Here is a 25,127-nt window from a genome sequence, read left to right on the forward strand (position 1 = left end):
CTTGTATTGGTCTGCTTTTTTTTTTTTTTTTTTTTTTTTTTTTTTTTTTTTTTCTGGTATTGCTAACAAAGACTACACAAGTATGATTGAAAACCATAAAATCAGTAAAAATGGGGAGGAACCTGCATGAAAAGAAGTTGGATGATTTTTTTAACACATTAGGCACAGTATGTAGGAATTAAGAGTGATAATTGGATTTTTTTTTTTTTTTTCTTCCCCTGTTAGAGGAATGTGATATACCATTGAGTATCTGAAAAATATACATTGCAAATGTTAAGATAAAAAAGTATAGAAAGATGAAGCAAAATATTATTTGGAAGTTTTATTTTTCTCTTACACCTACATGAAAGAAAGTTGGGTGATATTTTTTTAACACATTAGCTACAGTATATAGGAATTTAAGAATGCTAATCAGAAAGTTTTTGTCTGTCAGAGGAATATCATATACAGTAAGACCCCGCTTAACGCTGTTTCGTTTAGCGCTCTTTTATTTCAACCCGGGGATTCTCCGAAATTGTGCGCAGCGCTAGGTTTCCAAATAACATATCCGAAACAGTGTAGTTGTGTTTCTTGCTTGGTGGACGCATTTTTATCATTTGAAACATTTGTTAACATTATTGTAAGTTTAAATTTATATAATACTATAACGATTAATACAGTGACAAATATTATGATCTTTATTTTTTATCATGGGTGATAATAAAAAACAAGAAAAGAAAGCAACCAGAAAAAGCATTTCACTGGAAACTCAAATGCTAGTGATTAGAAGATTAGATTCTGGTGAACGTCAATCTCAAATTAGTGCTGCATTGAATTTGGCAACTTCAACAATAAGGACAATTTTTAAGAATAAAGAAAAAATACTGTCATTGGCAACTGCAACTACGTCAAGCTCTGCAACTAGAATTACCCATTCTAGAAATAACATTATAGAGAAAGTGGAAAAACGACTCTATGGATTGACTACGAAATTGAAAGCAATATGCCATTAAGCCAATCTATCATAATGCCTTCTTAACAAAAAGGCAGAAAATTGGAAACCCAGAATAGACTGAATGATCTGACTGAGAATTTTATTTGTTTTTAAAAGTATATTCGTTTATATTTTTTTTATTTTTGTAAGAAATAAATGTTTCATTTTATTTTTATTAAAAAAAATTATTCAATTTAATACCTAACCATTTTTTATCCGTCTTCCCCTAACCCCATTATTTACATGTTAAGATAGCCTCGCTTAGCGCTGTTTCGCATTACGCTCTACTTTGATGGAACGTATCCCCCGCGTTAAGCGGGGTCTTACTGTACAATGAATATCTGAAAAATACATGTTGCAAATGTTAAGATAAAAAGTATAGAAAAGTGAACCAAAATATTGTTTGGAAGTTTTATTTTTCCCTTAGACCTGCATGAAAGAAAGTTGGATGGTATTTTTAATACTTTTAGTTTCAGTATTTAAGAATGTTAGTCAGATTAATGATAATAGTAAGCCAAATTTCCTTAAAGAGCAGTTTTCCACTAGGCAAACGGCTGTCTTATGTTTTCTCGTAATCGATTAAACAATACAATTCATACACACACTGACCAATGAATGAGAAACCTCTGAGATTTTCATTCACTGCGTGTTAGGGATGAGGTATGCAAATTGTTTTTATGATGTGAGTTACACTTGGTTAGAATTCTAGTATAAGTAGGGTGTATACTAGAGTACTTTTCACGATGAATAAAGTAAAATGGGGGGGAAGACAGATCTTTCACCATTTGGAAAAGGACTTGATTGTTGGTGCCCATTTAGCAGGAGCCTCCGTTTTGAAGACAGCAAATTTCGCCATGTTCTCAAAAGCAGCCATATCCAAGGTTTCAGAAGTTGTAATCAGAATCCACAGTTCTTCTCTGGGATATTATATCTGTAGTTCGAGTACAGTTTTCCAAGAGAATGACCAGCGACGTCTCTGATGAATTATACAGCAGAACAGGGACTCTACTGTGCTTTAACTGACATAGATCATCAACCAAGGCTCTTCCCAACAGATTTCAGTTCGAACTATGCATAGTTGGGTGCCTGTGAGAAAAACACTCGTTTCTGCCCGACATGCAAGAATTCGTTTATGGTGGTGTCGGGAGAGGACACACTGCACATCTGAAGATTGGAAATGGGTAATGATTGAATGAATCATGCTACACCTTATTTTGTTATGCCCTGATGTTCCTCAAGGGTAAACAAACAGCCATGAGATACCTAGATATACTGACAGATCAAGTGCACCCTGCAATATTGCATTTTTACCCTGTTGGGTTCTTCATGGATGATAATTAAGTGCCAGAAGTATTCAAAATTGGTTCGCTGAACATCAGTCTGACTTCCAACACCTTCCCTGACCGCAACGTAGCCCATATCTTAACCCCGTAGAAAACGTATAGGATATGGTGAAAAGACGTCTGACAGCACTCTCCTCTTCCATCTAATTTAATAGACTTAAAAAGCTGCATAGCCAATGCATGGTATTCTCTGGATGTAGATGCATATAGATTTGATGTCCAAATGAGTCAGAGCTGTTATCTGTGCAAAAAGTGGTCCAATAAAATATTGATCTTTGGTTTCTAATTCATTGGGCAGTTTGTGTATTATGAGACTGTTTTTAATAGACAGTTAAAATTTCAGTCATCTTAATTTTTTAAAGAGCTAGAAGAAATGAATTTTCCTGTGAAATGCTGAGGTTCATTAAATATATGTTACCGAGGTTCACTAAATGTATGTTCACGGTATGTTACTCTAAATGCCATACACATGAATATAGAATCTTAGGCCATCTAGATTTGGCAGTCATGATGAACTTTTATTTTTAAATTGTTGGGCATCTTTAAATGTAAAGAAAGGGAAGGGAATTAAGATGTATTAGGTCATACCATGTTGTAAAAAAAAATATCCGAGTAATGTTTTTCAAGCAATTTTTTATTATTGTTTGATAAAAGATATTTAATGGGTGTTTTATATATATATATATATATATATATATATATATATATATTTTAGAGTAATACTTCTGTTGAAACTTGTTTCAGAAGTAGTTAAATTTCCAGTTGTTTTATGAAATATCTCTTGTCAGTTTTTATCATTTCCTCGAATGTATTAAATTTTCTTAGGAAATTTTACCATGTTATCAGTTTGATATGCAGATAAAAATTATCGGTAATTATTATTAATCTGTTTTAAAACTATCAAATATGTGTTTCAACCACTTAATTTTACAATTTTGCTCCATTTAAAACTTATTATTGTTTTTTAACAGATATTTAAAGAATTCAGCATGTACAAATAAAATGGGTCACGATTCATTAGTAGCAATAAATTTTTCATACCTGATCATTGTTCTTCATAGAAACTGACTTGAATTATAAACAAGTTCAAAATATTTGTTTATTTTTAAGTGGAAATATTATTTGTATTATGGCACATTTTCTATTCTTAACCTTAGAATCCCATAACAAATAACCTTGCCCGGCCTTCCCTACAACAGGAATTGGGACGTTATACTCAGTGCCTTTATATGATCTTAGCTGCTATAGATTAGGACACTCCTTCTTACTGGAATATTTTCGCATATAGCATTTTTAGAACAATATTTGTCTCGCAGACAAATGGTTAGCTGTAACGTTTCATTTCAGAATCTGACTTAAGTGCATTTCTGTGTTGCCTTGAAGAAGTTGAAGAGTTTAAACGGACAAAATTTTTGGGGTAGACCTGAAGCGAGAGTGATAAGGGAAATTCTATTTCTTGGGATGAATCGGAGAAAGAAAATTTTGCTGAGGTTGAAAATCACGAATTCACATATAGCAACAAAGATGGAAATGAGGAATTATCACTTGACAATAAAAATGAAGAAAAAACAATGTTTGGAAAACAGACCCATGATGATGAAAATTTTCATTTAAAATATGGAGCTAAAAAAAAATGCTAAACAAGTTAAAAAATTCCGAAATTTTTTCTGTCATGAAAAATCTTTTTTTACCCTGATAAAATTCAGCTCAGTGGTAAAGGTAATTGGTCATCTGTTCCTAAATCAAGCAACACAAGTACAGCATCTCTTAATATTATCCATTTATTAAAGAACCAAAGGACTGCAGACACATTGGATCAGATATGCAACAAGATATACTGTAGTAGAAAACTCGACGAAGGCCTCTTTTCTGTGTTTCGCAGCATATAGTATATTAATATAAAATCCGAAAAGGCATCATCGAGAAAAAATTCGCAATAAAGCTAAGTGAAGATGTTCTTGCTCCATGAATGAAGAAGAGTTACAGCATATCAACTTTGCCTCAATCAACAAGAACAATTATAAGGGAACTGTTGAAACCTCCTGAACAATACAGTAAAAAAAAGAAAAAAATTATGCTTTTGCCCATACATTGTGCATACAATAACTCCCAACTTTTGTCAAACATGTTCCAGAGTAATGCTCAGAGAACAACATGCTAGTATGTGTAAAGACTGCTTTAAGAATAAATAAATGATACTTTCTTGCTACCTTGAAATTTCAGAGTCTTGAAATCATCTGCGGGTAGTATACTTTTATTTTAATTAACTTTTAAAATAGGTTTTAAACATGCTTCAACACAATTCATCTCGTAGACGAATGGTTACTATTCCCGTAAGTTTTTCAAAGGATAGCATTCTAGAGTTAGAAAGGAAAAGAATGTTTTTACGAAAAGATTATTTTTGATATGATGTGAATATTCAAGTATAAAACATGTTTAATTTACTAGTTAATGCTTTTCTTTATTGACCATAATACAAGAACGTAGAACAAATTTTGGGAAAGATGAAATTGCTTCTTGCATTGGACAAATTGAACACTGAAAGTTTAAAAGATTCATCTTATATGTCTCAATACATCATACACATTTTCCATCTGTTGTTATCACTGTGGATCCTAAATTCTGCTTCCAGTGCGTGCTCAAATTTTAAAAGTTTTGCTGTTTCTACATTTTGTTGCTCGGTGTGTCACTGAATTCTAAAAATTCTGCCACACCAGCTTTGTAAGTGGCCCTTACCATATTTATTTCATATTACTAAAGAAACAAAATTAGCAGCTTCTTCTATACATTCTGTATGCATTTCATTTTTTTAGAATAATAGAAATCTTTAATTAAATTCTAAAATGGAAAAAAAAAAAAAAAAAAAAAAAAAAACATGAAGAAAAATTGGATACATAAAGAGAAAGAAAATTTTTCTTCAAAGATATGTATGTACATGTAAATTACCCAGTTATTTATAATTTGAGCCTTTACCATAATTTCCCATTTCTATTTTCTCATCAGAATGCAAATCACTTAGATGGTTTTTAAAGTTAGGTGTTTGGAGTGTAAGATAGTGTGTTTCTGACTTCTGCATGCTTGCTGCAATAGTTCCTGTCACTTCTAATAATTTGTAATTATTCGTCATTGCATTATCGCTGCTGACATTTAAATTTGATATGACAATAGAGTTACTGAGCCCGCTTAAATTAAGATTATATATCCTTTGACCCTTAGTACACATTTTTAGTTTGAATTCTACTCTTTATGTTTAATTACATCACCACGAGCTGTAATTGATTTTGTTAGCAAAAGAATATGCCTTTATGTTCTAAATCCTGTTTAAATAAGAGTCATATTTAAATCTTTGTCTGACTTTGTAGTTGCTTTCAGACATAGCGATAATTTGCTTCACGTCTGTTGGGAGTTTTGGACTATTGAACTTTTACCAGATGAAGTAAACCCTCATAGGTATATTCTGGAGAAGTTGACAAGTTAGGAGATAAAGCACGCAGGAACTAGTGAGGACATTGGTTTGCGTATTGAGACAAATTTCTATTTGTTAGAAAAGATGCTTAAGGAGAAGGAAATTGATATAAAATAGCCAAAATTTCTGGGAAGGCTTAAAATTAAAAAGATGCATAAATTTATATTTTTGTTGGTCATTAGAATTATTCATATGAATGAAGATAATTAGTAGTAATGACTATTGTTTTCGTTTTGCGATAAAATCTTTAAAAGGCTGTATCACTTTTCAAATCTGAAAAATCTGCATAAATGTATGCCATCCAATTTTGAATGACGTAATCCTACTGCAAATATGGGCATCTGAAAGCTCAAATTTGGAATTTTTTTATTATCGATTTCAGATTTTGTAAAACTTTAACGAATTTTTTATTAACAAACTCAACGATTTAAAAGCCAGAAATGGCAACACTCCACGGGGGGGGGGGAGGAACCTTTTTATTTCTAGCGTGCGGAACTGCGTATTGGAAATTCTAAAGATATGCTCATTTTAAAATTATTTTGGGAATTGCTGTTGAACTGAATTTTATGGTTTAAGTGCAAAGAACATGATATTTAATAAATAAAGGTAAGACACAAAATGTAAAAAAATGCCCCTTTGGATGTAATTTAAAATCTGAAACCTTTCAGATTTTTCTTTTTCTTTTTTTTTTTTTTTTTTTTTTAAAGCGGAATAGAGGGCAGTCTACATTGCACTAGTGTAACATTCTTTTTATAATGGAGTGGCCTTTTTTTTTTTTTTTTCCCCTTCTCTTCTGTAACCTCTATATTACATTTTCAGTGCTTTATCTGTTCAGCAATTTTGTTATTTTGTCCCTCACTGTTTTATAGCTTATAGGCTAAATTAATTTTATTTTGATGACAAAATACTATACAACATCTTACTATGAATTTGTTATTCATTTATAACCTTAAACTACTGTTTCTATCATAGCCTGATTAGGTAACTAAGATGAGAAAGGCAGCACTGCAGTTATCACCAACATTTTATGATTTGTTGAAGACATTGACAATATCTTGGTTTGTTTCAGTAAAAGAGGGACTGTTTCCTTTTCATATCAAGATCAGGAAATCTTGCTTCTTATATTTTTTCTAATGTGTTATTAATCAAGGACTGATGTGAACTGATATTAAAAGAAATGAAAATATATGTTAATTAAAATATTTCAGAAGAAAAAATATATTTTATTTATATCAAGAGTGAAACATGAAAAAAGAATAATTTTGAAAACAGATTTTAAATAGCATTAAATATTGTTTTATATATTTCAGAAGTATAAAAAGTAGGGATGAAAGGAATTTATTTTTAATTTTCTGTAAATGTTAACTTAAGAGCTTTGCTTTTATACAGTATTGAAAATTATCACATTTTTTATTTTTAATGGTGGTAAAAGATTCATATAAATTGTTCAGATGTTAAAGAAATAAGGCTAAAGGTTTGCTTATTTTGTGTTGAAAGGCAAAAGATGCCTTAAATTGTGCTGAAGTTCAACTTAATTTTAAGTTAATGTATTACTGTCAAATTTGAAAAGTTAGAAAATTGTAGTTTCAAAAAGAGTGAGAGCAGTCTCAAATTTCAAATAAGTGTTCTTCGTTGTTTTTATACCTTTTGTTGAATTGAGTTGATAAACTTGAAGAATTGCTTTGCTGTAGTATTAATAAAATTGTGTTTCTACTTGAGGAACCACACATATATTGTTTCAATTTTAATATTCTCAGATCACAGTTTAACTTCTGAACAATCTCCATTTAAATTAATAGAATATGAAGTTTATTCAACAATTTGCATAGCTTATATAATATGCATTACGGTTATTTATAGTTATTTATAGTAGTATATATAATATGTGCTACACAAACTAGATACATATAATTCACACTAAAAAGCAAATTTTTAAGTGATAGATATATAATACATAATAAATAAAACAGTACATATTTATCTCATATATGAAATAAATATTTAGGTATTCAACATTCACATTGTACATTTGTAATTAGTAAATTTTTATTTTGGTACATATAATCAATTCTGACTAGAATGCAGTTCCATAAATAAAATTTTAAAATAAATTTTATATATATGTGTATAAGAATGATATTTAATTTAATTTATAGATATTAATTTGTAACTACTGTGGCATTCAAATATTCCACATATTTATATATATACAGTGATTTACAAATATTTGAAGTTTCGTTACAGTTTACTACACAAAAGTAATGCATGATACTAAATTTTCAAGGTAACAGTTTTTGTTAAATCTTTTTTTCTGTCTGCATTTCTCTGCAAAAATTTGTATAATTAAAAAAATTGACGTAAACCATTAACTTAAATTTATAGAGTGGGAAATATAATTTAAGAAAGTGTTTTTGAAATAATTTTGAATGCAAGTTAAATTACAGTATAAATTAAAATTTTAATATTGAAAAAAAGAGTAAATTTTATAAACACATTTGATTATTTATTAGATAGTTTTTCAGGGTGATTTGTGAAATTTTGAATATCTAATTTGTTGCTATTAATTTTAACTTATTTAGGTGCTAAACCTTTGAGTAGAATTTTATCTAATTTGTTTTACTGTATAGATTAGATTGCAGTTTCTCCAACTGCCTATCTCCAGTCATTTGTTTCATTCTTAGTACTTGAATTTTTTTCCTGAATATTTAAAATTTCACTTCCTACTAAACATAATTTTGTCTTAACATACTATATTTAAAATTTAATTCATTTCCTTGTGTGTGCATTAGAAAAATCCTCCATGAAGACAAATAGTCACTGCATCATTTGCAATAAATAATCAGTCATCCTTCTGTAGTTACATTATATGCACTGTATTGGGGGGATAACTATAAAACCAATTTAAATTACAGAAAATGTTAAGAAACTATTACAGAAAAACTAGTTCTTTTGGCTGTATTTCTTATGTCAGATAAGGCATTTTTTGCTTTGTTGAAGTTAATTGTAATCTATCACATTTGATAAAAAAAATAAATACAAAGCTTTATTGGCTAACTTAAACATGTTAATACCAAATCAAGAATCACTTAACCAATTCAGAAATACAATATTTATGTAACCTCAAGCTATATTAAGCAAAGACAGGGAAAAAACTTAGTGGAAATTTAAAAAAATTCATATATGCTTTGAAATTCTCAAGAAAATGCATGCTTATTGGAAATGTCATTTCACTTCAAGGAATCACAAAAAGTGCAACAGCTAAAAAGTTCTCTTTTTGGTACTGATTTTGAACAGCAATATCAGATTTGATTACAAACTTCTCTAGTAAATATATAAATCACATTCAACAAGACTGAAACATAGCAAATGAACATTCTTGTGAAACATTCAGACTACCCTATTCTACTTTATATCAATCTATAAGTACATAAATATTAAGTAGATAAGTGTTTAGAAAATTCAAGAAATTTCTATGTACACAAAGAACCTGGCAAGTTGAGCCACATATCTTTTTTGACTAGAAGTACTCATCCTTGTTTTTGAAAGAAATAATGATTACAACACATCCATAGAAAAGACATTCACAGAAAACTAATTTCTACAGTTTTGTTCTAATACCTCTAATTTTATATACACATTTTAAAAGGCAATGCAATGGGGGCAACTTTTATAATGTAAAAAATATGTTATAACATCTAAGCTGCAGAAATTTTCGAACTCTTATCCTGCATGATCAGAATTCGAAGTTCAGATGTATACACTGAATGTTATAGAAATATGATCACATAATGAGATGCTTCTTTCTTTCAATATATGTAATCTACATTATTTATATTGAGAAGATCCAAATACACAGTTTTATTTATTATCTTATCCTTAAGTACTACAACAAATGCAAAAAATTACTTTAAATACTAATTGCTAGCTTCCTACCCTCTTAAATTCAGAATGATGCTTTTAAGACTTTTCTTTTTTTTTTTCGGGGGGGGGGGGGATATTTTTCATGAACTGTAGTCTTTAATCTTAATATCACAGTTTGTAACTGTTCAGCACTGAAAGAAGTTTATTGAAAAATTAATATTAAGAAATTCTAGTTAAAGTGTACCCTTGTGAAAATTACTGACAGGTTTCAGCTTTGAATAGAAAGCTAAATATTTAAAATCTGTTTTTGCTTCCATGCTTATTGAATCAGACATTGGTAACTGAATATTCATTCATTCTTTCAAAAAAATTTTTACTGCATAGTAAAATTTACATATCCTAAGGATTCATGAATTTAATAACTTTAACCATATCCACATGACAACATAACTGAGATTATAGTTGGAAAATAGGAAATATATGTAAGAAAAATAAAGAATATGTAAAAGATTAAATTAGCAGTGTAAATTAATTTCCCTTCTCTATTCTAAAAATAGCAACATCTATTTACACTGCATCATTTCGAGAAAAATCTGTCATATGACTCATGTAATTCTGGTGATGTAAATCAAACTAAAACTCAAGCAGCCAATAATAATTTTACAGCAATATTAACTATCCAATCAAAATGCTTTGAGAACCAAAACTAACTCAGTTTGACTTAAGATTTCATCCTGAACATTACACACTTTCTTTCTACACTTTGCCTTAGCTTTACTGCAGGTCTGCTTCTTCTTTTTTGCTGCAAAATCAAAAATGTAAGCCCTCTGGAACAGGCACATTTAATGTGCTGACTTGTGTGTAGCTGCAACATGTTGCTGAAAATAAAACTGAAGATTTAATCTGCCTTCGCCTCCAATTTCTCGGTCATTATGGATCAACACTTCTACGCCATAAAAATTCTGCTTGTCATTACTTCTAAGTTTTTTTTTATTACATATTTATTTGCTACGTAATATATGCTTTTCGTGAAAACTATGGCTGTAATTTTTTAAAGCTTATTTATAATTACAAAATGTAAGGTAATATACATTTTGTAATTCCTGATTATGTGGCTAGAAAATAGTTTAGATTTTGATGTATTTTTTTATGTTGGGATTTTAAAATAGTTGAAGTCTTTATACAAATTTAGGCCTATCAATAGCCAAGACCATTATATCATTGAAAATTGGTTCATCTGGAGCTCAATAATCTCGTTTCTTGCCCCCTGGTTTTAATCATATGTAATGTGATTATGAGTAAATTTTTCTAGAAAACTCTTCCATAAGCACATTTGCCTTAAGGCTCATAGGCCCACCAGTAGCCAAGTGGATAAAATTACTAATACTTTGATCCAGATTTCTAGGTTACGTGAACTAGTTGTAAGAGTTTTTATAGTTTCTTCATGCTTAACAAAGCTGTGAGCCAGTGTCCCTTAAAAATTCCTCCATGAAGGCAGCTTTCCTTCTAAGCAAGCTGCATGCATGTGCTTTTCTTAATCAGTTTAAGGGAGATAGCCCTTATATTCTTTGTCATGAATAAATAACCTAATCTAACCTTAACCTTTTAACTGTCATGCCCGAGATAATCTCGAGTACAGCACTGGTGTTCGAAAATGTCACGCCCAAGTATTACTCGGGGTAATTTTTTTTTTTTTTTTTTGAGTGCATCGTATTGTTATACCCGAATATATATCGGGAGACGTTTATTTCGGCTTCATCTTTTTGTCAAACCCGACTGTATCTCGGGAAAAATTTTTACAATTTGTGTACCCAAATCATCAAAATAACTTGACAGTTAAAGGGTTAAAATACTATAATTAAATTTTGTATTTTCACAAAAAAACCTAATCTTCAAATATGCATGTGTTATAATTAAAGGGATTAATGTATATTAGCCATACAGTCAATATCTGTAATAAATGTATTATGTTATCCATGCTTGTGTGCAAATAATTTTATAACTTAAAATATTCTTATAAACGTGGACTCCTTTTTAAAAAAATATGTAAATGTATAAAGCTGAATCATCAGAATTTTTAGGGGAAAATATAAAATTAAAATATTTTACACAGTTTAAAGTATTTGCATATTAGAAGGTATAAAACATAGTATCAAATATTAAAACATAAATAAAAATAACGAAGAAAGTGCATGCAGTACATTTGCACAGTACAGTTAGTATCGACACTGTGTGAAATTAAAATTTATCAGAAACAAATTAGTATATGCCAGAAAATCTGTTCAGATTGGTAGAGACATAAAGAAACATTTTGAGTTCTTTAAGATATATCTCTAGAATAAATAAATTCACTATAATATAGCCTGTCAATACTACATGCTAACTCATAATATGCAAGATTATTGTTTCTATTATAAAGCATTGAAAGTTTTTCATTAGTTTAGTTTTGAGCAAAATTAACTAAAGCCTTCTCCCTTTTATAGGCATCTTTTGCCTTTAACCTAGGGCAAACATCAGGAAATTACCTTGAAAGTGCATTAAGTTTAAAAAAAATTAATGTACATAAATATATTTTGGACACAAAACAGGTAATGGATCAAAGCGTTTTCTGTTTTTCCTTGTTTTTAAAAATGAACTCCTTTAAAAAAAATAGCAGTATTAGTTTATAAAATTTTCTGTGCATTTGAAAAAATTAGGATCAAATGATTTGGTTTATTTTAAAGATTATGGCAAAGCACTCGAGGGCTATCTGCATAGGGAAAAGGAGAATTTTCTAAGGGTAATTGGCTTGTATACATGTTATGCATAGGGAAAACCATAACAAATGCCCATGCAGGCAGCCTGTTTGCGATATTTGAACTTCTTATGGAACTACCAGTGTTCAGCGATTTTACTACTCAGATGCTAGTGGATTCTTGGAATCAAATGGTCGTATTAATGATGTAATCTTATATCAAGAGGGTAGGAATGTGCAAAAAGTATGTTGATAAATTGAGACAAAGTTCATATGGGTCAGATTCATAAAATATTTTTCTTCACAGCTGTCCACCATCGAAAAACTTATAGGTCCTATTTCAAATAAAGCCATAATTCTTATTTAAATCTTGATTTCAATTTTAAGAATTAAGATAATATAATATTTTTCAATTCATATATGCTCTTAAACTTACACTCATGTTTAAAACATTTTTAACCATATACACTACATACAAAATATGGAAATTCATTGCAAGCAAATGACTATAAATATTTGGTAGTGCAAAAATACATATGTACATGTTTACACAAAATGTAATTGGCAGACTATTCAACACTCCACATGAATACTAACAGCTACTATCTGTTTGCATACTTATGTATTAGAAAGAATGAAATATATTACAAATGTCATTTATGTCACTGTCTTATTTTAACACAACTCAGTGATGCAGATATATGAGGTAGGTGAGATCATCTTGGAAAGCTGATTGTAATATTAATTTTTGTTACATTTCATGCATAATAATGCATGCAAAATTTATCCCCTGTATTTATTAAGTATCTACTGGCATGCAAAATTCAAACATTCTTTGTTAATTATTAAATATGTTAATATTTATCGAGACTGTGTGAATGTTATGCTAATATAGAACTTGCATTTAAAATATCCACCATATAGTTACCTTTCATATGCTAACAATATAGTAGTTAAAAAAAATAGATATTTGTTATTGCAAAACTGAGTATTGTTTCATTGAAATTTCAATGCTTGTAATTATGTATATATTATCAGCAGGATTTTTTTAAGGAATTTGTAATTTCAAATATGATGTGTTAAATTTATTCTTATTATTGATTTTTTAAGGTTATTAATACTGAATAGACATTGCAACAATTTAAAAAAAGATTAATGGGTTTACTGATTTAATTTTCATTACAGTAGTTTTCATTATGTGTTGAAAGCTAAGCTAATTAATTTACATTCAACTGTACTGCTTCATTATTAACATGTATGTTTTACAGTTAAGTTAAAATGCTAATGCAATAGCCTGAATTGATCAAGTGAAGCAGCCCTTAATAATATCTTCTTAACGTATCAAATACAATATTTTTGTCTGACAAATGTTTGTCTCGAGTAATCTTTAATTGAAAAATGAACTGTTAGTACATAATAACTATAAGTTAATGCTTGCAGTAACTGTATATTCCAGAGTCAGCAACGAATAGAAAATACCCTTTTCCTCCCCTATTTTCACTTGATAATTGAAAGTTATACAGAACTTAATAATTCAGTTTGCTATTTTTATCTATGAGTTTCATTTTCTCTCATTTTCATTTCTTTCAAATCTTTTTAATTTTTTTAACATTTTGGTTAATTTTTCTTTCTTTCCTGAATTTATTTTTAATGGGATTTTTAATGAAATTTATAGCTGTATAAGTTTTTAATCATATTTTTAAGAATTTTTCATATTTGTGATATAGTTTAATACATTTATAGAATTATTTTGCGATTGCCATTTGGATAGGGTTTCCTAGAAATATGTTGCGTGTTTATCGTATTTAATAGTGTAACTGACTAATTTTTGCATTCCAGTAGTTAGTGATCATATCAATTAAAAGAGTATCTCCAAATTAAATTTATTGTGTTCAATTTTTTTCATTTAGTTCAAATATCATTTATAAAATTATAAGGTATAAAAATCTTAAACAAGTTTCCTGTAATTTAAATAAAATTTTAATCAAATGATTTTTACTTTTCTGAGATAATCTGATCATCATTTTTGATAACCCCAAAAAAATTAATTTTCTGTAAAGAATCCAAACTGTGTTACAATATGAATTGTGATTTTAAAAATTTGAGCTCTGACAGTTGAAAATTATTTTAGTTAAATAAAAGAGAGTATTGAAGTGTTATTTGTATATAAGTAATAATATCGGCAAATTTTATGGAGAAATTGTCCTTCTTTTAGAAAGCAAATCTCTTATCATTTTGAGTTTTAAAAAGATTCCATCTATACAAGACCTGTTTCTCTTTTATTCTATTCATTATAAAATATTTATATCTCGCTAATTAATTATTATTAAACATTTAACTATGACTAGAGTTAACACAAATCAAACATAACCTGCATATTCATATCATTTTTTGATGTTTCATAGATATAACCTCCAAGCATATTTAACTACTTGTTAAGTTTAAATTAGGAAGAAAAAAAAAATCCCATTTATTTTTCAGTAAATATTTTAAACTGAAGTTAGTATAATTGAACATTTCAGTCTGAAAATTTCTCATCTTCTGCACAGTAAAAAATTCACGGCTCTGGAAAAACATTTTTAAAGGTTTGTTAGGTGTTTGATTTTTGATAGTGAAAAAATTAGTTTGTGATTTCTATATACTTTTTGTAGGGTGTGTGAGAGCATGTGTATATGAGTGTGCCTCAGAGCATATACACCCCTTTCTTTTAGCATAATGTCAAGCATAAAAACAGTGTAAAAAAGGCATATATAAGCAAAAATAGCAAAAAATAAAAAAAATAAATAAATAAAAGACAGAATCATGATATAAGTGGGGCCAATGACACTTTAATATGTAAAGTATAATATGTGATTCACTTAATTTTTAAAAAAAAATGTAAGGCAAAAGGGATTTAAAATAATTCTTTCATATTTGTTTCCATATACTGTGAATAATTATGTATTTAAGTGACTGATAATCTTTCAACGAAACAAATATCTAAATATAAACGTTTATAATTCTTCTCATGAAATTATTCAATACAGCAATATTTTTCTAGTAATTGATTGGTTAATAAAATTTGTATTTTAATTTAATTTTTATGCTAAATAAATTATTCAATATTGAACAATGTGAAGTGTTACTTCTTGAAAAGTTATATATAAAAAGTAAAATTTCTCAGTCTCAACATTTTTTTCAAATTATATATATATATAATAATAATAATTTATTTACTAAAGAAATATTTATTATATTATCTCCTAATATAAATATATATATATTATTTCATAGTGTAATGTAAATGATTTCCTTTGAAAAATGGCAAATTGCAAACTCCTTTGAAGCTTCAGTATTTATGAATTCCTCTTTTGTCTAAGTGATAAATGTTCACCATTTCAAGAGAATGTAAAAATAATCAGTTTTAGTTCTTCAGTGCTTTTTGATAGGTATCAATATTATGATTGCAGCTAATACAATATTATATTTTATTGTGAAAGAAGAATTGTGATATGTACAATTCTTTCTTAATTAAGCAATAAAAAATGAGAATCCGGTACTCAATTTGTAGAATTTTTCAAACTTTTTGTAAGAAATGTTTGATTCCCAAATTCTTCATTTAGAATGTATTTTAATTCCATTGGGTGTACAGTAATGTGTATTTTGAGAAAGTTTTAAGAATGGCTAATTTTATAAATTCATGAAAATATTATCCTTTCATATGTGTATTGAATAGGATTTATTTTAAAATAATTCTCATTTTTGAAAATTAATTTCAAATGAAAGTTTTTTGTGCTATACTAAGTAAAACCATACATATAAATTGGACCTTGCATTTTTAAATCTTTAATTATAGCAAATATAATTTAAAGAACTTTTTATTATTTTTTAAATGTTGTTTTATCATTTTTTATGTTTGTCATTGCTAGTTAATCATTTTAGTAAATAATATAAGTCCTACATATCAACTTAGTAAATAATATATAAATTGCGAGTTTAGAACTTTTCATATGCTTTTATAAACTTTAAAAACGTTTCTTCCTTTATTATCGCTTATCCTCCTCTAAACTGCGTTTGAAACTAGCATCTAGAGCTTTCACTTAACAAGATATGAAAATATCGCTATTAAAGTAGAAATCAGCATTTAAATTTATATGCGTAGAAGTGGAGACAAAAAATGTTCTTTGGTTTTTTTTATCGTTTCCATAAGAATGGCATTCAAACTACGAGGTAATTTTTTAAACTACCTATTCGATGTGGTCCACAACTACTAGACCTCATAAAATAATTATGACGAGTAGCACCTTTGCAAGGCCTTTCAGAGGGAAGAATTTTGTCAGTACCCTCTGAAAGATAAAGTTTAACAGCATTCGGGAGGCTGAGCTCTCGTATATCACTAGCTTGCCGAAGAAGATTCAGAATTACTGCTCTACATCTGTCTTGGAGATTTCCAAATTCTCGTTTAGTATTACTTAAAGACATCTCGGTTTTGGCTGCTGTAGAGCATACTATAGGATACAATTCATCTTTAACTAAGTGGAGATCTGTGAAAGCTACTCCAAGGTTATAGCCATCTTTGTAATAAGTTAGGGTGCCTTTTATTCCATCAAACAGCAATCCTACTGTGGTTGCTTCATTCTCTCGAAATGGCTTGGTGTACTGCCTCCATTTCCCGTTATGCCACAGAAGACCTTTGTGGGATAAACCCCATCCGTACTTATCTTCGCCGAGCATGTTGACAAAGGAATCAATATGTAAACGAGCCTTTTTGGTGCCGACGCCTGTAAAAAAATTGTTTAAAAAAACATCTTATAGAATGCAAATTATGCAAAAAATATTATGTATGAGATGTTAATGTTCAAAATGATTTGCAAGAGATAATATAGAAGTTAATTAAAATTTGTTTTCACCATTTAGATATATGCTTTACTTTAGATCAGGAGTTCCCAGCGGGGTCAGGATTGACCCCCAGGCAAGGGTCGATGAAATTTTTAAAAAGATCAATTATAATGAACTGGTCGATAGCCAAACATGCACAGGCAATTAATCGGCATAATCAAAATTCCATTGATTTAAAAAAATCCATTAATAATATGTAAACTATAATATGTAAATTAATAAAATTCATAACTGTTTGTTGTGTAAGAGTCTAGCTAAATTTACTTTGTAGGCTAGATCTTTACTTGAAATGTGAAGCGACTATTCCTTAAGTTCATACTGTATTAATGATAATACGTAAGAAGGATGCAAAGACCCTTTTATTCAACTCAAAGAAATTTACAGAAGGCGGTCCTGGTGCTTACAAACTTTTGGCTAAAACTCTAAAATTAAAACTAAGTTAAATAATCAGCCGAAGCTGCACAGAAATAATTAACGTGACTTGGCTCATAGCCCTACCGCTGTCGTACATAAACCGGCAATTAATGTGCACGGCCGTAAAATAACAAGCGAAACAACGTGGCCGAATGGCAAAATACGCTTTGTCTGAAGTAAATGAGATACCAGCTTAAATAGTATCTTTCTACCCTGCTCTGCACAACACGTGGAACTGAAATATAATTCTGGCAAGAAATGGAAATGAGAAAAGATAGAAAAGATAAGTAACTGAACAAAAACTGATTAGTTTAAAACTAAATAAATCTTTACAGTTGATATAGAGCTATATCATGTAACAAGGAAGAAATCATAAAATAAATGCGAGGTGAAAAATACCCAAAAAAATCATTTAATATATTTTTTAAATTGATGATATGTTTTTTAAAGGAACAAATTTGTTACGCTATAAATACAGTATGCAAAACAAGATTTAATCAAGTCAAGCCAATGATAGACTATGGAAACCAATAAATAGACTGAATATTTTTGAACGAGATGATTTAAGAATTAATTTTATGTCAAGCATTAAAAACATTGCCTCAGTACCTCGAGCGCAGCTATCACATTAAGTGAAATTGAACTTTTCTGCAGTTAAAATCTGAGATTTTGCTTCTGGACGCTAGTGCATATTTGTAAAAAGAAAACTAATAATACAAAAAAATAACAAACCATGAAACTAATAAATCATTTTCCCCCCGAAAATTTTGTTTTGAAACCTTTTTCCCCCCTCTCAAAACTTTTCTTAATCTAATTGCTAAGTTATTAATGTGCAATTATTTGTATTATGATTATTAGGCCAAAGGTTCATTAGCCCAGATGGGCTATTTTTCTCGAAATGGCATTTTGTGTTGAATCGCTAAAAGTGTAGAATCATTTTTCAAATTGTTGCCATAAACATTATCACCTTGTATTATATTTAAAGAAATTAAATAATGAAAAATCTGCATGAATGTGTGTAAGTTTCTCGCATTGTGAAAAAACAAAATTTTGAATAACTTAATTCTCCACCTGAGCACTTGGAAGCCCGAATTTCGAGTTTGTTTTATTAATTTCATAATTTGTAAAAATTTAATTAATTTTTTATTAAAAATACTCAACGATTTCAAAGCAAGCTATAGCAACACCATATGGAATAAAACATTTTTTATCTAGCGCGCGAGACTGTTGAGTTCCAAAGATATGCTGTTTCTAATATGTTTAGGTCACTCGAAACGTTTATGTGTTTGTAAATGAAACAATAGCCCCTTTGGCTGTAACATAAAATCAGAAAGCTTTAATATTTTACTTTATTTTATTTATTAACTTATGATTAATAGTATTTTTTCGTATATTGTATGTTACAGGAAAAAAAAATGAAAGGGGTTGATGAACAAAACAATTTAAAAAAAAAAAAAAAAATATCGATGCAAGGAAAAGATTTCAGGAAAGAATATAAGGAACAAATATTGATACATGTAATCTCCATGCAAACGTTTTGGGGCACAAGGAAAATGCATTTTATGTATGCGCGTATGTTTTGCTGGTGACCTAAACAGTAAAATCTGCATTAAAAAGTGTGTTTAAAAAAGATTATTGAAAACTGCTTGATCGTGTTCTTCCAATCAGTTCTTGATTAATGCGGCGATACTGGAGAGCAGTCAACATGTAGAGGTCTACAGCGTGAACAAGTATGAAGAGGTATCCAAATCGAATTGTCTGTAAGTATCAGAGGATCCAGTGGGATCCGGAAAAGCATCCACAATTCCAGAAGAATGCTATTACCAGTCTGCATTCTTCCGAATGGATGTCGTTCCGATACGTTTCGTACTTCATACGCCATCGTCCATCTTCTTGGTGGAGCAGATACTCAGAATGTACGATTTCTTAGATAAATTCTCGTGAGCATCAAGACTCACGAGACTCATTGAAGAAAGAAGGCGGCTATGGAGTCTTACACCTGCAACACATTTACAAGCTACCTCAATAACGTGTCGAAAGAAACATTTCCCAGAATTTTTGTTTTCACGAAATCTGATTGGTTGACTTTTGATATAATTTCTTTGGAAAAGTCGTACAAGGGGCAAAGCTTCAAGAGAAATATTTTCTGTTGTTTCAAGAAGGCCCGCGTAGCTGGCCAGGACACTTTCAGTGAAAATTATATTTCAGCTAGAAACTCTCCATTGTTGTGAGAAGAAGAAGCTGTCTTCTCAGAATAGCTTCTTCTAAACTTCACGCGTCGTTAGTTATAATAACTCCATTATAAGCAATAAAATTGGCTAAACTGTTGACTCATATACATTGATGAAAGCTTCCTGGTTCATTTGCATGGTGAAGCGATCCACAGATCCGTTGCGATTGGTCCTCTTTAACATTCAGAAGCATTGCTCATTTCGTAGTTTGATCATTTATCTGTCAATAATTAATTTGTTCACAATACTTTCACATTATAAGGTATTTCTCCCGCCTTCTTAGCGAGCCTTCGGGGTGTAATGGTTTGCATGCTCAGCGCGTAATTGAGAGATCCGCGGTTCGATTCCCGGCGAAGGCGTTGCATATTTTTCATGTCTCCAGCTTTTCCAATTAACCTAATGACTCTACAACATTACCAATGTATGGGAGTAATTAACATATCGTGCGACTTGAGAAATGACCTGCATTCGATAATCAAAAAACCATGTCTGTTTCAGCCTAACAATTGACGTTCAGCTCAGGAATTTGCTGTGACTTTGTGCTATCTCAATAGTAATAGTTAAGTTATCTAATAGTAATAATCGATAATAATAATAACAACAACAGAGATGAGACATTTTTTTAATACAAAGCATGGCCAGAGTCCGCATTAATGTTTAAAAGTGAAACAGCAACTGGTGTTAAGGAGTTAAAAGAACGAGTTACTGTGATATTAACGAGCACTATGGATACAACTATAAAGAAGCGTCATTGGTTATTGTAAAAAAAGTTATAAGGTATTTCTTCCGCCTTCCTAGCGTGCCTTCGTGGTGTAGTGGTTCTACACGCTGGGCCGGTATTCCAGAGGTCCGTGGTTCGCATTTCGGCGAAGGCGTGTGCTCATTTTTCATCTCTCCGGCTTTTCCAATTAATCCTAATGTCTTTACAAAGTAATTTATCTATAACAAACACTCTTGGATTACAAGCAGTATTTTCACTGATTTCCTTTTGAAATGAGACAGAGAACTGAAAAACGAAAAAATAGATTAACTTTGTGAAAAAATAGTTAGCACTTTTAGATAACTGTACTGCATTCCCTCTGATATCGTTATGGAAAACATTAAATTAGTGTTTCTTCCTGCAAATATAACTTCTATCATTCAGCCTTTAGGCCAAGGTACTATGAAAGCTCTTAAATGTCATTAGAGAAAAGGTGTCATTGAAAAAAAAATGTGAAAATACAGGCTCTTTGAAGGAGATAGCCAAGTTGATATATTTGCTAGAGGCTATGCATATTATAGTCAACGCTTGGAAACTTCCAAAACACAGTTAGAAATTGCTTTAGAAAATGCGATTCTTATTTATAAGAAGCCAGAAAAGAATTGCTATTACTAAAATTCTGGATATCAGTGAGGGAAATTGTGAAGATTCGTTTTTAGAATATATTGCAATTGATGATAATATTGAGACGGCAAGTGAAAGTACTGATTATGGTATCATAAAAAGTATTTAAAGAGCTTCTAGACTGAAAGTGATACGGAAGAAAGGGACTACATATCAGACTCAGCTGAATCGAGAAAAGCACTGCAAACTCTAAGAGATCTTGAAATTAAAAGATAGATCAGAAAAGCAACTATCAGTTTTACGGACCTGAAAACATAACTGAAAGATTTTTGATAAGCAATACGAATACAGCAGTTCTTTGTAATAATTTAAAATTTCATCAGGTATGTAATTATAAAAAAAAAAATAATAATAAAAAAAAAAAATAAATAAACGTATAAATAAATTTCCAAATTTCCCAAATAGTTTAATTTTAGCATTAATTGGAATTAATAATTCAGGTTTATCTCTTTAACCCTTTGAGGGGCGGTATATAAAATAATTTAAACTGTGGTAAAATTTTGCATGAACTATAACTTATGGACCCTAAGGACACAAAATTGAGACTTAAAAAAAATCTAGAGCGAAATCCTGAATTTTGAGAGCCGGTATATATTTTATACCGGCGCCCCTCTAGGACATTTTTTTCCAGGTAGCTGCCAACTGTTAATCTTTGTTTTTAAAATTAATTTTGCCCACTTTTGATGTGCGTCTGTACTGATGAGTGCTTGAATGTAGTTGTGTAAGTCTAAAGACAATTTTTTTTTTTTAATTTCGGTAGAAATTTAAAATTTTAAAAATAAAATTTATGTTTTTATGCAATTTGATGATGCAACTCAGCTGAACATACTTATGTAAAATATGGGTAAAAAGCTTTTCAACTGTATTTAAATTCAATATTATTTTATAAAAAAATTTAGCAAATATAACACTGCATGTGTAAATCGTATCATGCTGTAACTGAACTAGTATAATATTACAAGCAGATGTAACTCAGCCGAAAATTAAAAAAATTGAGAAATGAAGCACTACGACCGACTCAGCTGAGAAGGTATGTTGCATTTTTGAAGTTGTATTTTATGCTTTAGATAATATGTGAACAAAACCATGCTTCATACAGTATACGAAGAATCACCCCCCCCCCCTCTGCACGCACACACACTTTAGATTATCGAGGACCGTAAGGGTCCCTTTTTTATTTTTTGTATAATTTGTAATATATCTTTTTTTTTTTCCAGGAAGAAACGCCGTTTAACAATTTTATTATTTGATTCACCTCAAAGCTCTTATTCTGATTTTCAATCCCTTTGGCTTCATAGGGGCTCCTTTTCAACTTTTGGATACATTTTAGTTTGCATCTAAAACGGGCCTCAGAAATATTTTTCCTCCTTTCACTAACTGTGAAAATTTATTTCGGAAACAACCTATTTGTATCAATCAGAGCGCAAATTCCTCTTGTGTTCTCTAGTCTTTCATCAAAAATTAACAAAGAATTAAAAAGATTTTCCCTAAAGAATAAAAGCTTTCAAACCAGGAGTTTTTGTGATTACACTATGAGATGTACATTTCCATTTTAAGTGAGCTTTCCCTTTGTGTGATCTTATCACACCTCACAAAGGGAAGAAGGCGTGACTCCCGAATGACAAATTAGTTGTCAATCACCTCTTTCATTTTCCTTGCATTCTAGGATTTTGGAAAACACAAAGCAACGGGTATCTTTTGGAGGCTAACATGCCACATTTAACCCCCACAATTGTGTAAAGTTTTGACCCCAGATGGCAATTTTGAAATCGATGAGTCTTTCTCTTGGAAAGGGATAAGTGCTGAAATAAAAATTTTAGCTACACACAGACGAATGAAACTCGAGCTGAGTACACAAAGAATAAATTAAACTAATATACTTGTATTCAGTCCTAGCGCAGGGTCAGTAAACTCCCCATTCCTCCATGAACATAATATTGAATCCCAAACGACTTATAAATTAATCATGAAAAATTATTACATCATAAACTGTTATAATAATAAAAAAATTCTGTCATGTCACAGAGTAGAAAAGGAGAAAACTGGTGCTGCCATCTATTGGCGTGTTACCCTCAGTGTGGGCGCCGGTATATATTATATACCGGTTTTAAAATCGTATAAATAATCTTCTGTTAATTATCAATTCTGAAAAAAATGAAGTAAATATATAAGATTCAGCATGTGTACGTCATATATTTGCAGATTTTGAATTTTTTCTTTCCCTCCAATAGAATTTATGAATCTTCCAACATGATACCTTGCAAAGAGGTATATTAATTTCATAACTGCAAAATATTGAGCATTCATAGGGTGATGCTACCATTTAGAATTGAAAGAAAACTCTAGACACTTACGATTGTAGCTTTTGGTGTAGAAAAATTAGCATTTTTTCGGAGGTTAAAAAATTGACAAACAACCGGTATATATTATATACAGGTGCCCTTCAAAGGGTTAAATAAGTTCAGAGTACTGTACACATATGATCGTGGGTAAGGCTCATCGGCGAAGGAAGATCTAAAACAGTGGTTGCAAGATCGAACAAAAGAAGAAGCTAACAGAAAACAGACAATATGGCCTTCTTTAACTGTCATACAGATCACTCAACATGATCTCGTTCTGAAATTAAGGCGACTGATGAATCCCGTTCTTGCAGCAACGCAATTGTCAGATTCTAGGAGGAGGAAGGTGAGTTGCAGTTGCCCTCCAATAACTTATTAGATATTTTCTATAGGGCTTAGATCCGGAGCTTTGGTGGCCAGTCCAGTCTGATTATCCTTACTTTACAGAAAACCATCCTCCAAATTAGCCCTATGTAGATGAGCTTTGTTGTCTCCATAAAAATAAGCTGATGGCCAACTACATCCCTGAAAAGATGAACATAGATGTATTCCGTTTGCCTTGCAGCAGTTACACAGTTTCTGTCAAAGATATGAAGGTCTGTGTGCCCATCCAACATGATGGTTACCCAGACAGTCAAGTCTTCGCTTTCATACAGGTCGCTTACTGAAGACGTCAAGGATCAAAATTAGTTGGGACTCATCAAGGAAGAAAATAGTCTCCATTGGTGTTTGTTGCAAAGTCGATGTTCTCTACACTATGTTATATGTGTTTTCTGTGCCGCCCAACCAGTGTAGTGGTTAGCGTCACTGACTGCCGTGCCCGAAGGGCTGGGGTTCGAATCCCGGAGAAGGCATGGATGTTTGTAAATGCATAGTGTCGGTGAGGCACGGCGGCACTTTAAATATGCCGCAAGCCGAATGTCCTGTCGTGTGGTTTGGTGGAAGGGGAGAGAGGTAGGGCACCCTCGGACCCGCCCCTCCCCGGGGACCATCAGAATTGAAAGCGGAACTGAGCTAAATCGCACTGTCACCTTGTAGAGACATTAGAATTTTTTGGAAGCCAGAGAGATGAAAAATTAGCAACCGCCTTCGCCGGGAATCGAACCACGAACCTCTGGAATGCCGGGCCAGCATGCTACCGTTACACCACGAAGGTATGCTAGGGAAGTTGGAGAAATACCTTATATACTTTTTTTTATTTTTAAAGGGTAGAGACATTAGGTTTTTTTGGAAGCCAGAGAGATGTAAAATTAGCAACCGCCTTCGCCCGGAAACAAACCACGGACCTCTGGAATACCGGGCCAGCGTGCTACCATTACACCACGAAGGCATGCTAGGGAAGTGGGAGAAATACCTTATAACCTGAATGGTACTGTTGCCAATGGCAGGCGTAATCTAGCCCTCCTTGCCACAAGGAATTTCGTGGGCTTGGGCTAACTACGTCAGACAGGTGAGCATAAGCGACAACAACAACAACAGAAGTCAGCTGGATGCCAACACCAGG

General features: G+C 30.9%; 1 protein-coding gene across 4 annotated transcripts in view; it reads right to left on the reverse strand.

The window, feature by feature from the left end:
• Nucleotides 1-6,994: 6,994 nt before the first annotated feature.
• SP555 (SPRY domain-containing SOCS box protein SP555) overlaps nucleotides 6,995-25,127 on the reverse strand; it is a 67,349-nt gene continuing 49,216 nt past the window's right edge. For all 4 annotated transcript variants that reach the window (XM_035360932.2, XM_035360934.2, XM_035360935.2 and 1 more), the window contains one exon: nucleotides 6,995-17,137. In XM_035360932.2, the coding sequence (XP_035216823.1) occupies nucleotides 16,575-17,137 (563 nt within the window). In that variant the 3' untranslated portion in view covers nucleotides 6,995-16,574. The remainder of the gene's footprint in view (nucleotides 17,138-25,127) is intronic.

Source organism: Stegodyphus dumicola, chromosome 10 (assembly GCF_044657685.1).
Source record: "Stegodyphus dumicola isolate Sdum_Otavi_A_Nest chromosome 10, ASM4465768v1".
Taxonomy (NCBI): domain Eukaryota; kingdom Metazoa; phylum Arthropoda; class Arachnida; order Araneae; family Eresidae; genus Stegodyphus; species Stegodyphus dumicola.